This window comes from Cebus imitator, unplaced genomic scaffold (assembly GCF_001604975.1).
Source record: "Cebus imitator isolate Cc_AM_T3 unplaced genomic scaffold, Cebus_imitator-1.0 Scaffold148, whole genome shotgun sequence".
NCBI classification, from domain to species: Eukaryota; Metazoa; Chordata; class Mammalia; order Primates; family Cebidae; genus Cebus; species Cebus imitator.
Window position 1 is genome coordinate 789045 of NW_016107463.1, and position 11859 is coordinate 800903.

The 11859-nt window shown below is 39.8% G+C and overlaps 1 protein-coding gene across 1 annotated transcript in view; it reads left to right on the plus strand.

Annotated features, from left to right (window-relative positions):
• The window catches only part of BPTF (bromodomain PHD finger transcription factor), a 137107-nt gene that overhangs the window by 103157 nt on the left and 22091 nt on the right, over window positions 1-11859 (plus strand). The window contains exons 18-22 of the mRNA XM_017542842.2: window positions 2406-2652; window positions 3007-3168; window positions 3386-3537; window positions 5633-5741; window positions 10773-10990. Of these exons, the coding sequence (XP_017398331.1) occupies window positions 2406-2652; window positions 3007-3168; window positions 3386-3537; window positions 5633-5741; window positions 10773-10990 (888 nt within the window). The remainder of the gene's footprint in view (window positions 1-2405; window positions 2653-3006; window positions 3169-3385; window positions 3538-5632; window positions 5742-10772; window positions 10991-11859) is intronic.

The following is an 11859-nucleotide window of genomic DNA, read 5'->3' on the forward strand; positions in this document are numbered from 1 at the left end:
AGTGGCATAATCATGGCTCACTGCATTCTCAATCTCCTGGGCTCAAGCAATTCACCCACCTCAGCTTCCCAATAACTGGGACTTCAGGCACGCACCACCATGCCCAGCTAATTTTTGTATTTTTTGTAGAGATGGGAGTTTTGCCATATTCCCCAGCCTAGTGAACTCCTGAGCTCAAGCAGTCTGTGCACCTAGGCCTCCGGAAATTCTGGGATTACAGGCAAGCACCACTGCGTTTAGCCCTAATATATTACTTTTAAAAATTTATTTAAAATGCTTAGGGCTGGATGTGGTAGCTCACGCCTGTAGTCCCAGCACTTTGGGAGGCTGAGGTGGTTGGATCACCTGAGGTCAGAAGTTTGAGACCAGCCTGGCCAACATGGTGAGACCCCGTCTCTACTAAAAATACAAAAATTAGCCAGGTGTGGTGTCGCATGCCTATAATCCCAGCTGCTTAGGAGGCTGAGGTAGAAGAATTGCTTTAACCTGGAGGTGGAGGTTGCGGTGAATCAAGATTGTGCCATTGCACTCCAGCCCAGGCAACAAGAGTGAAACTCTTGTTTCAAAAAATAAAATAAAATGCTTATTTACAAAGATAGCACTTCAACTTTGAAGTCATATCCTCCAGCAAATAACTACTAAATATCTGTTCTGTTTCTTTGCCTCTTTTTTTTTGAGACGGAGTCTTGCTCTGTTGCTGAGGCTAGAGTGTAATGGTACCATCATAGCTCCTTGCAACTTTGAAATCCCGGGCTTAAGGTGACCTCCTGCCTTAGCCTCCTAAGTAGCTGGAGTTACAGACATACTACAACGCCCACCTTTGCCTCCGTCTTTTTTTTTTAATTTTAACTGATTTAATCAGGTGATACCTCTAAGTGTTGAAAACTAACCTCTTTTTCTTCTGAGGAATGAGGAATTATGTCAAGTACTTTATATTATATTCAGGTATATAGGGTAGGTACAAAAGTAGTCCTAGAAAAATTGAATGTGCTGTCATAGGTGAGCAGTTTGCAAAGACAGGAGATAGTGCAGCATTGGAATTTGATCTCAGTAGACATCCCAGCATGTCTGTTAACTAGCTCTGTGGCCTTGGGCCAGTTACACAACCTCTCTGAGCCTCCGTTTCCTCAGCTTATAGGATAATGAAGGTAAAGCATCTGCTACCAGGTTTGCAATAAATTTCACCTGTTGTTTTTACATGTGTAAGGTTATACTGTTACTTATCACACCACTGTTGATAACTTGTTAGAAACGTTTAGCAATCTATGATAAAGAATATACAGAGTATCTTTAATAACTTTCTAGTTTTAAAGATCATGCAGGGCGTGGTGGCTCACGCCTGTAATCCCAGCACTTTGGGAGGCCAAGCGGATCACAAGGTCAAGAGGTCGAGACCATCCTGGCCAACATGGTGAAACCCCATCTCTTAAAAAAAAAAAAAAAAAAAAAAATCATATGCTACTCTGTATAGTATATTTTTCTGTAAAAATATTTGAATGAATTATATGGGAAGTCTAGGAAAATTATTTTATAATTTTCAGCTTTCTTGATTGCGGGTTTGTTAACTTTAATAATAGTGTTATTAACTATTGACCTGCTTTTTATAGTTGGAAAAATTAAGATTACGTTACAGTAAAATAGAAACCTTTTGCAGCTCCATTTTTCTCAGCTCTGAATCTCAACACTGAGCAGCATGGTGTTCCTGTCTCCAGTAAGATTATCCATATCTCTGTTGTTTTCAGCCTGAAACCTTGAATATTTGTTCAAGCCAGAAAAAGTTAATCATTTTAAATATTCTGCCATGTACAACTTAGTACTTTTAATGTAATATATGTGATATAGAGACATGAAAATGTTTTCATAGATAGGTATCTTGGAGGAATTAAAATACATATGTATATGGCCTTCATCAAGAAATTAAAGTCAGGTGAATTTTTTTTTTTTTTTTTTTTTTTAAGATGGAGTTTCTCTGTCATCCAGCCTGGAGTGCAGTGGCATGATCTGGGCTCACTGCAACCTCTGCCACCCAGGTTCAAGCAGTTCTTCTGCCTCAGCCTCCCAAGTAGTTAGGATTACAGGCATGAGCTACCACACTCGGCTAATTTTTGTATTTTTAGTAGAGGTGGGGTTTCACCATGTTGGCCAGCCTGGTCTCCAACTCCTGACCTCAGGTGATCCTCCCACCTCAGCCTCCCAGAGTGGTAGAAGTACAGGCATGAGCCACTGCGGCCAGCCATAAATTCAGGTAAATTTATATGGGCGTACATTCTTTTTGGAAGTAAAATATTTCCGAAATGTAGTGTAGTTTCTTAAAGTGAGAGAAATTGTGGACAGACTTCTTATAGAATGGTGTTGTTTTATTTAGAACTATTTCAATTCATGTTTCCTCTCCCTCACTTTTTTAGAAACGATTGGAGCAGCAGAAGCCAACAGTGATTGCAACTTCCACTACTTCCCCAACAAACAGTACAACCAGTACCATCTCTCCTGCACAGAAAGTTATGGTGGCCCCCATAAGTGGCTCAGTTACAACTGGAACCAAAATGGTACTAACTACTAAAGTTGGATCTCCAGCTACAGTAACATTCCAACAAAACAAGAACTTTCATCAAACCTTTGCTACATGGGTTAAGCAAGGCCAGTCCAATTCAGGTATACAATTATGATCAAGTAAAAGTTTACTTCCATCAGGAAAAAGAATTTTGAACCCTTTAGCTACTGAAATGAAACATTTTTTTTTAGAAGATTGTTTTTCTTTTGCAGCTGATTAAGCAAACAAGCTGTAACGGTTTGTTGCAGATAATGTTCATAATATTACATTAGCAAACTCATCTCTTACATTATTTCACTTTCAACATTTACATAGTTCACTTTGAGTGGAGCAGAATGTTTTTATTAAAGATACAAAATGAGCCACATTTCATGCATTGGTGCCCTTTCCTAGAAGTCACTAAGTTGCTGGTTATTTTAAATCTAAAGCTTATTAAATGTCTTATACCCCATTAGCCACCAGCACAGCTGCCACATCTGCTACAACCATTGCCAGCACAGGTCAGACGTTCCAAATTACAGGCAGTCCAGTCACTATGGCAGGAAAAGTAATTACCAAACTGCCACTTCCTGCAAACAGCAAGATTGTCGCTGTAAATGTGCCAGCAACACAAGGAGGTAAGGGAAATGTGAAGAGTTTTAATTCACATTTGCCAGATCATACTGTTGCCATTATTTTTCATCTCCTTTTCACTGATTTCAGTCCTCGGATCTCACATTTTATGTAGCCCACTATAAAACCCTGCCACACGTAGTTTCTCCTCAGCAACCGACCAACATGTAATGCTTTCCATTAAAGTGACAGTCTTTAATTATGGCTTCATCTTTTTTTAAGGCGTTGTTCAAGTACAGCAGAAAGTCCTGGGTATCATTCCATCAAGTACAGGTACCAGTCAGCAAACCTTTACTTCATTCCAGCCCAGAACTGCAACCGTCACAATTAGGCCCAATACTTCAGGCTCTGGAGGAACCACAAGCAATTCACAGGTGAGAATTCTTACAGACTTATTTTGATTTGATGTATTGAGCACATTACATTGTTTTTAGGATGGCTTCATCCAAGATTAATCCAACTCAGTTTCCTTTGCCTGTTACTGAATCTGTGACAGAGTACTGATTTGGAAAAAAATCTGTTATATTTCTGATAAGTGAAAATTATCCATGAAGCATTAATTCTTAATATTTAATGATACATTAGTATGGTTTATGAAGAATAATTGCTTTCTATGATCTTATATAAAAAATTTCTTGGCGTAAAACAATGGACAGCACTAGACTACCCAAGGAAGTGTGCTATGCAGGCTAGCTAAGAAATAGAATTTAAAATGTTGGGCCAGGGCTGGGCTTGGTGGCTCATGCCTATAATCCCAGCACTTTGGGAGGCTGAGGTGGTCACATCATGAAGGCAGGAGAGTGAGATCATCCTGGCCAACACAGTGAAGCCCTGTCACAACTAAAAATGCAAAAAATGATACAGGTGTGGTGGCGGGTGCAATTCCTGTTGCCCAAGCTGAAGTACAAGGGTGCAATCATGCCTCACTGCCACCTCAGCCTCCTAAGGCTGAAGCGGGAAAATCACTTGAACCTGGGAGTCGAAGGTGCTGGTGAGCCAAGATTGCTCCATTGTACTCCAGCCTGGGCAACAGACCGAGACTCCATCTCAGAAAAAAAAAAAAAAAAAAAAGTGTTGGGCCAGGCTCGGTGACTCACACCTGTAATCCCAGCATTTTGGGAGGCCAAAGCAGGTAGATCACTTGAGCTGAGGAGTTCGAGACTAGCCTGGGCAACATGGCAAAACGCCATCTCTACAAAAAAAATACAGAAATTAGCCAGTCATGGTGGTACTCACCTGCACTCCCAACTACTCAAGAGGCTTAAGATGGCTTGGGCCTGGGAGGCAAAGGTTGCATTGAGCTGAGATTATGCCACCACATTCTACCTGGGCAATAGAGACAGACTTTGTCTCAAAATAAAAATCAAAAAGTAGCCGGGCGCGGTGGCTCAAGCCTGTAATCCCAGCACTTTGGGAGGCTGAGGCGGGTGGATCACGAGGTCAAGAGATAGAGACCATCCTGGTCAACATGGTGAAACCCCGTCTCTACTAAAAATACAAAAAATTAGCTGGGCATGGTGGTGCGTGCCTGTAATCCCAGCTACTCAGGAGGCTGAGGCNTGGGCATGGTGGTGCGTGCCTGTAATCCCAGCTACTCAGGAGGCTGAGGCAGGAGAATTGCCTGAACCCAGGAGGCGGAGGTTGCAGTGAGCCGAGATCGCACCATTGCACTCCAGCCTGGGTAACATGAGTGAAACTCTGTCTCAAAAAAAAAAAAATTAAAAAGTAATCTATGCCAGGCAGGGTGGCTCATGCCTATAATCCCAGCACTTTGGGAGGCCAAGGCAGGTGGATCATCTGTGGTCGGGAGTTTAAGACCAGCCCAACATGGAGAAACTCCATCTCTACTAAAAATACAAAATTAACCTGGCATGGTGACGCATCCCTGTAATCCCACCTACTGGGGAGGCTGAGGCAGAATCACTTAAGCCCGGGAGTCAGAGGTTGCGGTGAGGCGTGGTCACGCCTTTGCACTCCAGCCTGGGCAACAAGAATGAAACTCTGAGTCAAAAAAAACCAGACTCGAAAAAAAAAGAGAAAAATTCCTTAAAATAAATAAGTTTTTTAAAACTATGAAAGAACATTTGATTTCTGATCTTCCTGTTACATTCTGTGGGTTATGATGTATAATCCGGAGCTTGCAGAAAGTGGGACTCCACATTTTCCTGTGAGCACTAGTTACAGAGCAGAGCCTCATAGGCACTTGCTTTTTCCTTTTAGTCCATAGGCTGTTCTTGTTATCAGTGGCAGGGAATTTTGTATAATAGCATTTGAATTAAGTTTTCTTTCCTCAAAATTCCATCTTTATTCTGATGTTTAATATAATTTAAAATGTAATGTTCAAGAGCTTCTGTCATTTCTGTAGATATTTTTATTAATATAGATTATTTAAAGATCTTGTATTCTATGTCCATTATACATTAGTCTTTTTAAAACATTTTAATTCATTGTCTTTTGCATCATTTATAGGTAATCACAGGGCCACAGATTCGCCCTGGTATGACCGTGATTAGAACACCACTCCAACAGTCAACACTAGGAAAGGCAATTATTCGAACACCTGTGATGGTACAGCCAGGTATTTATCCATCCAACATTATCATTTTACATCTAAACAGCGTCTAGGAAATATGTAATTCCCTGTATTTGGCGCTACATACTAGAAAATACCATTTGAATTAGTACTTTAAAGCATACTAAATTTCAAGTCTATTGTGAGATGTATTCATTGATATTATTTCATTTTGACATTGCCAGTAAAAGAAAAATAGGTTGAAGTAAGGTTATTAAAAATCTTAGAGAAACCACTAATAAATAAAATATATAGTTGAAGTAAACAGTCTGTATAGCAAATGACAGAAAAGCAAGGAGACAGCAAAGAAACATAAAACAAAATTACAAATGCCATGCCAGACATTCATTTATTACTCTTAATGTGACTAGATTAAAACTACCATTTTAAAAGTTGAAGACTGGCCAGGCGAGGTGGCTTTCCACTGTAATCCCAGCACTTTGGGAGGCCAAGGCAGGCATATCATAAGGCAGAACAGGAGTTCAAGACCAGCTTGGCAAACATGGCAAAATGCCATCTCTACTAAAAATATTTAAAAATTAGCTGGGCATAGTGGCTCATCCACCTATAATCCCAGCTACTTGGGAGGCTGAGGTGGAAGAATTGCTTGAACCCAGGAGGCAGAGGTTTTTGTACCTTCACAAATACATACTTATTTAAAATATTTATAGGTTTGGCCGGGTGTGGTGGCTCACGCCCTGTAATCCCAGCACTTTGGGAGGCCAAGGTGGGTGGATCACCTGAGGTCAGGAGTTCCAGACCAGCTTGGCCAACATGGTGAAACTGTCTCTACTAAAAATACCAAAAAAATCAGCTGGGTGTGGTGGTACACACCTGTAATCCCACCTACTTGGGAGACTGAGGCAGGAGAATCTATGTGAACCCGGGAGGTGGAGGTTGCAGTGAGCCGAGATCACACCACTGCACTCCATCCTGGGTGACAGAGTGACTCCATCTCAAAAAAAAAAAAAAAAAAAAAATTATATAGGCTTAAGCTGGGTGCAGTGGCTCACACCAGTAATCCCAGCACTTTGGGAGGCCAATATGAGTGGATCACCTGAGGTCCAGAGTTTGAGACCAGCCTAGCTAACATGGTGGTGAGACCCCGCCTCTACAAAAAATACCAAAATTAGCCAGGCATGGTGGCGGGTGCCTTTAATCCCGGCTACTTGGGAGACTGAGGCAGAAGAATTGCTTGAACCTGGGAGTCAGAGGTTGTAGTGACCATGCCATTGCACTCCATCATGGGCAGCAAGAGTGAAACTGCATCTCAAATAAAAGATAAAAGTCAAAAAATATTTATAGGCTTTTTGGTGGAAAAGTAGTCCTTGGGTCATAGATAAAACCTTGATAAATTCCAAAAAGTAAAATGTGTATAGGCCACATTCTTACAGTAAAGCTAGAAATTAATATTAAGATACAATATTATGCTATAACAAGATGTATTAGGGAAAAAAAATAAAAAGACCTGGCCGGGTGTTGTGGCTCATGCCTATAATCCCAGCACTTTGCAGAGCCAAGATGGACGCATCACCTGAGGTCAGGAGTTCAAGACCAGACTAGCCAACATGGTGAAACCCCATCTTTACTAAAAATACAAAAATTAGCCGGGCATGGTGGCAGGCGCTTGTAATCCCAGCTACTCAGGAGGCTAAGGCAGGAGAATCACTGCAACCTCAGGAGGCGGGGGTAGTAGTGAGCCAAGACTGGGCCATTGCACTCCAGCCTGGGTGACAAGAGTGAAACTCTGTCTCTAAAAAAAAAAAAAGACATTATACTAATAACCTTAACTTGTTTAGAAGTATATAAGTATGTTCTAAGTAACTTTTAAGTTAAAGAAACATCAAGTATGTAATTACAAAGCAATTCTCAAATAGCAACCTTAAGCCATGATGCTACAGTTAAACTTAGAGATGATTCAGTTTATTCAGTACATATTTGAACACCTACTCTAGGCAGTTGAAATAAATGAGTTAATAAAGCAGACCAAAAATACCCCTATTCTTAATCAGAAGTTAGAAATATAAATAAAGCAAGTTTCAAAAGAAACCAAGGCCAGGTACAGTGGCTCACACCTATAATCCCAGCACTTTGTGAAACCAAGGCAGTCAGATCTGAACCTAGGAGTTCTAGACCAGCGTGGGCAGTGTAGTGAGACCCCAGTTTCCACAAAAAAAGTTTTTAAGTTAGCCAAGCTTGGTGGCACATGCCTGTGGTTTCAGCCACTTGGGAGGCTGAGGCAGGAGAATTACATGGGCCCATGAGCTCAAGGCTGCAGTGAGCCACAATCTTGACACTGTACCTCCAGCCTGGGTGACAGAGTAAGGCCTGTCTCAAAAAAAGAAAAAAGGAAAGAAAATGAGGGAGGAAATGAAAGCACAAGTAATAATAATTACAAAACAGACAGAAAAGACAAAAAAAAATTAGACCATTATTTTGCTAATCTAATCTAGGGAAAAGGGAAGAATATGCTTGTTAAGAGAATTAGGAATAAAAAAAAGTAAAATAAAAATAAAGTGAGCTTTTTTAACTCAAAAGAGAATTGGAGATCACCTGAGGTCAAGAGTTCAAGACCAGCCTGGCCAACATGATAAAACCCTGTCTCTACTAAAAATACAAAAATTAGCTGGGCATGGTGGCAGGTGCCTATAATCCTAGCTACTTGAGAAGTTGAGTTAGGGAGAACTGCTTGAACCCTGGAGGCGGAGGTTGCAGTGAGCCGAGATCACACCACTGTACTACATATATATAACATGTTTCAAAAGAAACATATATAAAACAAGAGCAAGACTCTGTCTGGAAAAAAAAAAAAAAAAGAAAGAATTGGGTATAGGTATCCTTGTAGTAAGACTTTCAGAAGTCTCACTATCTGTACTTAGGACATAAATCTATTTGAATAGCAAGACATAATTAAATACTGTGCTAATAAATTGAATGTCTCAATGACATATCAACAGAAGAAATTTGAAAAGTTAATGTAATGTTACCTACAGCAAAGAATTGCAGACTTCATGGTTTTACAGGTAAAGTTCTTGGAAATGGGTAGGAAATAATTTTCTTATTATAAAACATGGTTCGAGGGCATAAGGGGAAAGATGGATAAAATCTTTCTTGTTTTACAAATTGAGCACCAATTCTAATGAAGTATAGCATAGTTTTTTTTTGGTTTTTTTGTTTGTTTTTTTGTTTGTTTTTAAGGCAGTCGGCTTGCCTGAGTAGCATTTACCTGAGAAAAGAAAGGAAAATGGATTATATCAGTTAATGCTGCATGAACAATTGATAAGATTTAAGATTTATTATGTTTAAAACTTGTAGCTGTCAGTGAGGCAGGTAGCTACAAGGAAAGAAAGAGCTGATACAGAGGAGAAACTGAAATTTATAGGTGATGAATGTTTTCTATATGCTTAGAAAACTGACAGTTTTGGAAAATTGCCAGATAAACTGTAAATGCTGGTATTACTATGGAAACACAGAGCCCTTGTTGCATAATGCCCTATGTAGCTGTAATTATGTGTTTGTCTGACATGCATAAGTGAATCTGTAGTTTCCAAACCACTCCATCTCCAGGGTTTTGCTACATTTCTTCCCTGGAGTCTTGACGACCCTGTGAGGATAGGGTTTGTGTGATGAACTGCCCAACCCTGCCGCCTAGCTGTGCAGCACTCATTTAATGTACTTTAACGAAAGTCGACCTTAAACGAATTAATTCTTAGTAGTAATACTCTAAAATAGCAACTGTCATATATTCATCATTGACTCTGTGGCAGGGTATATGTGTTTTATACATAAACATTCATTTAATCTTCATATACAGTAGATATTAATACTATCCCCATTTTACAGATGAGAAAATTGAAACTCAGAATGTTGAATAATTTCTCAAGCTGTTTATCTGGGATTCAAACCAGATTTATCTCGGGAGGCTAAGGCAGGAGAATCGCTTGAACACGGGAGGCGGAGGTTGTGATGAGTCGAGATCATGCCATTGCACTCCACCCTGGGCAATGAGAGCGAAACTCTGTTTAAAAAAAAAAAGAAAAAAATAATCAGAAGCACACAAAATTATATAACCAGGGATTTTACTATGGTGTTAAGTTTAACAACAACAACAAAAAGGTGTGGGGGAAGTATTCTGAATGTCAAAATGGATTTCATTTTATACATGGGCAGTAATAAGAAATATCATTCAGCCATAAGAAAACCACAAAGAAATATACATATATTCACAGATGAAAAAAAGGCAGGAACTAAATATTAAAAGCTTGAGAAATTTGATGTTATTCACTAGTTAGTAATGAGACTGTAAATGTCAAATTAGCTATCAGAAAATTGCTGTTAGCAACTGTTCTACATGGGGGAAAATTCCACTTGCCTATTATAGTTTCAGCAAGTTAAACTAAAAAGGGCTTTTTGGAAGACCATAGAGCCATTTCAGTTAAACTTCATTCATTCAGTTGACATTTATTGAACAATTACTATGTAAGCATTATTTGAGCACTCTGCCCTAGTATTGAGGATATAGTGGTCCTTGCCCCCATGGTTCTCCCAAGCTGTCTATCAAATAGCTGTAAGAGAAACTTATTATTAATGCAATTGACCCAGAATATTCCAGATTCTTTATATTTTGTTTAAAATTCCTCTGAATTAAGTTTTTATTGTATTAGCATCTTTTTATTTATTTATTTTTATCATTATGGCACCTTATTTTTAATGTTAGATTCCTAAGAAAAGGCAGCCTTATAAATGACGTATTTTACATACTCTTTTTTGTCTTTCCTAGTATCTTTTTGGTTTTAGATTTATAGGAAGAGTTTTAATTGGTTTTTTCCATTCTCCTATAGACAACAGAGACTGGATAATGGTTGGCAGTGAAAACAGACTCACTGCCAACCAGGCAGGATCCCTGGGTGTGGACATACATCTGAATGTATCCTTGGGCTCTCAACATTTCAGTGTTTTTTTGAAAACGGAATTATTTCAATTCAAAATAATACCAAGGATGTATAAACATTCATAATGTTTTGCTGTTTTGTATAGGTGCTCCTCAGCAAGTAATGACTCAAATCATCAGGGGGCAGCCTGTCTCCACTGCAATCTCTGCCCCTAACACGGTTCCCTCAACACCTGGGCAGAAAAGCTTAACTCCAGGAACATCCACTTCAAATATACAGTCTTCAACCTCACAGCCCCCTCGCCCGCAACAAGGGCAAGTGAAGCTCACCATGGCTCAGCTCACTCAGTTAACACAGGGCCACGTAAGTGACATCGCTTATTTTAACTGCAGAGGTGGTCTTATTTATTCTTGCCGTAAGTTTAAAAACATGTACTTATTTAATAAGTTTTTAAATGTGCTGATTTGAAGAAATGACTACTTCCTGGAGTCAAACAGAAGTACTTTTTAGACAGGATATAATAAACCCCAATTAGTAGAGTAATCCTTAGACAGTGAGCTATAGCAATAAAACAGTTAACCCTTTTAATCACCAAAATTTTATTAGTTGGCTAATCTGCATGAGAAAAATAAAATTTGAGTACATTAAGCTGCTTCCTTGCAAGGCTCAATATTATCAAGTATTCTAATATTGATTTATAGATTGAATGCAATTCCCATCAAAATCCCAAGAGTTGGCTGGGCGCAGTGGCTCACGTCTGTAATCCCAGCACTTTGGGAGGCTGAGGCAGGCCGATCACAAGGTCAGGAGATCGAGACCATCCTGGCTAATATGGTGAAACCCCATCTCTACTAAAAATACAAAAAAAACTAGCTGGGTGTGGTGGCACGTGCCTGTAGTCCCAGCTACTTAGGAGACTGAGGCAGGAGAATCACTTGAACCCGGGAGGCAGAGGTTGCAGTGAGCCAAGATGGTGCCATCGCACTCCAACCTGGGCATCGAAAGTGAAACTTCGTCCCAAAAATTAAAATTACAATTTAAAAATCCCAAGAGTTTTTATTTTTAATGAAACTTCACCGCCGGGCGCGGTGGCTCAAGCCTGTAATCCCAGCACTTTGGGAGGCCGAGGCGGGTGGATCACGAGGTCAAGATATCGAGACCATCCTGGTCAACACGGTGAAACCCCGTCTCTACTAAAAAATACAAAAAATCAGCCGGGCATGGTGGTGCTT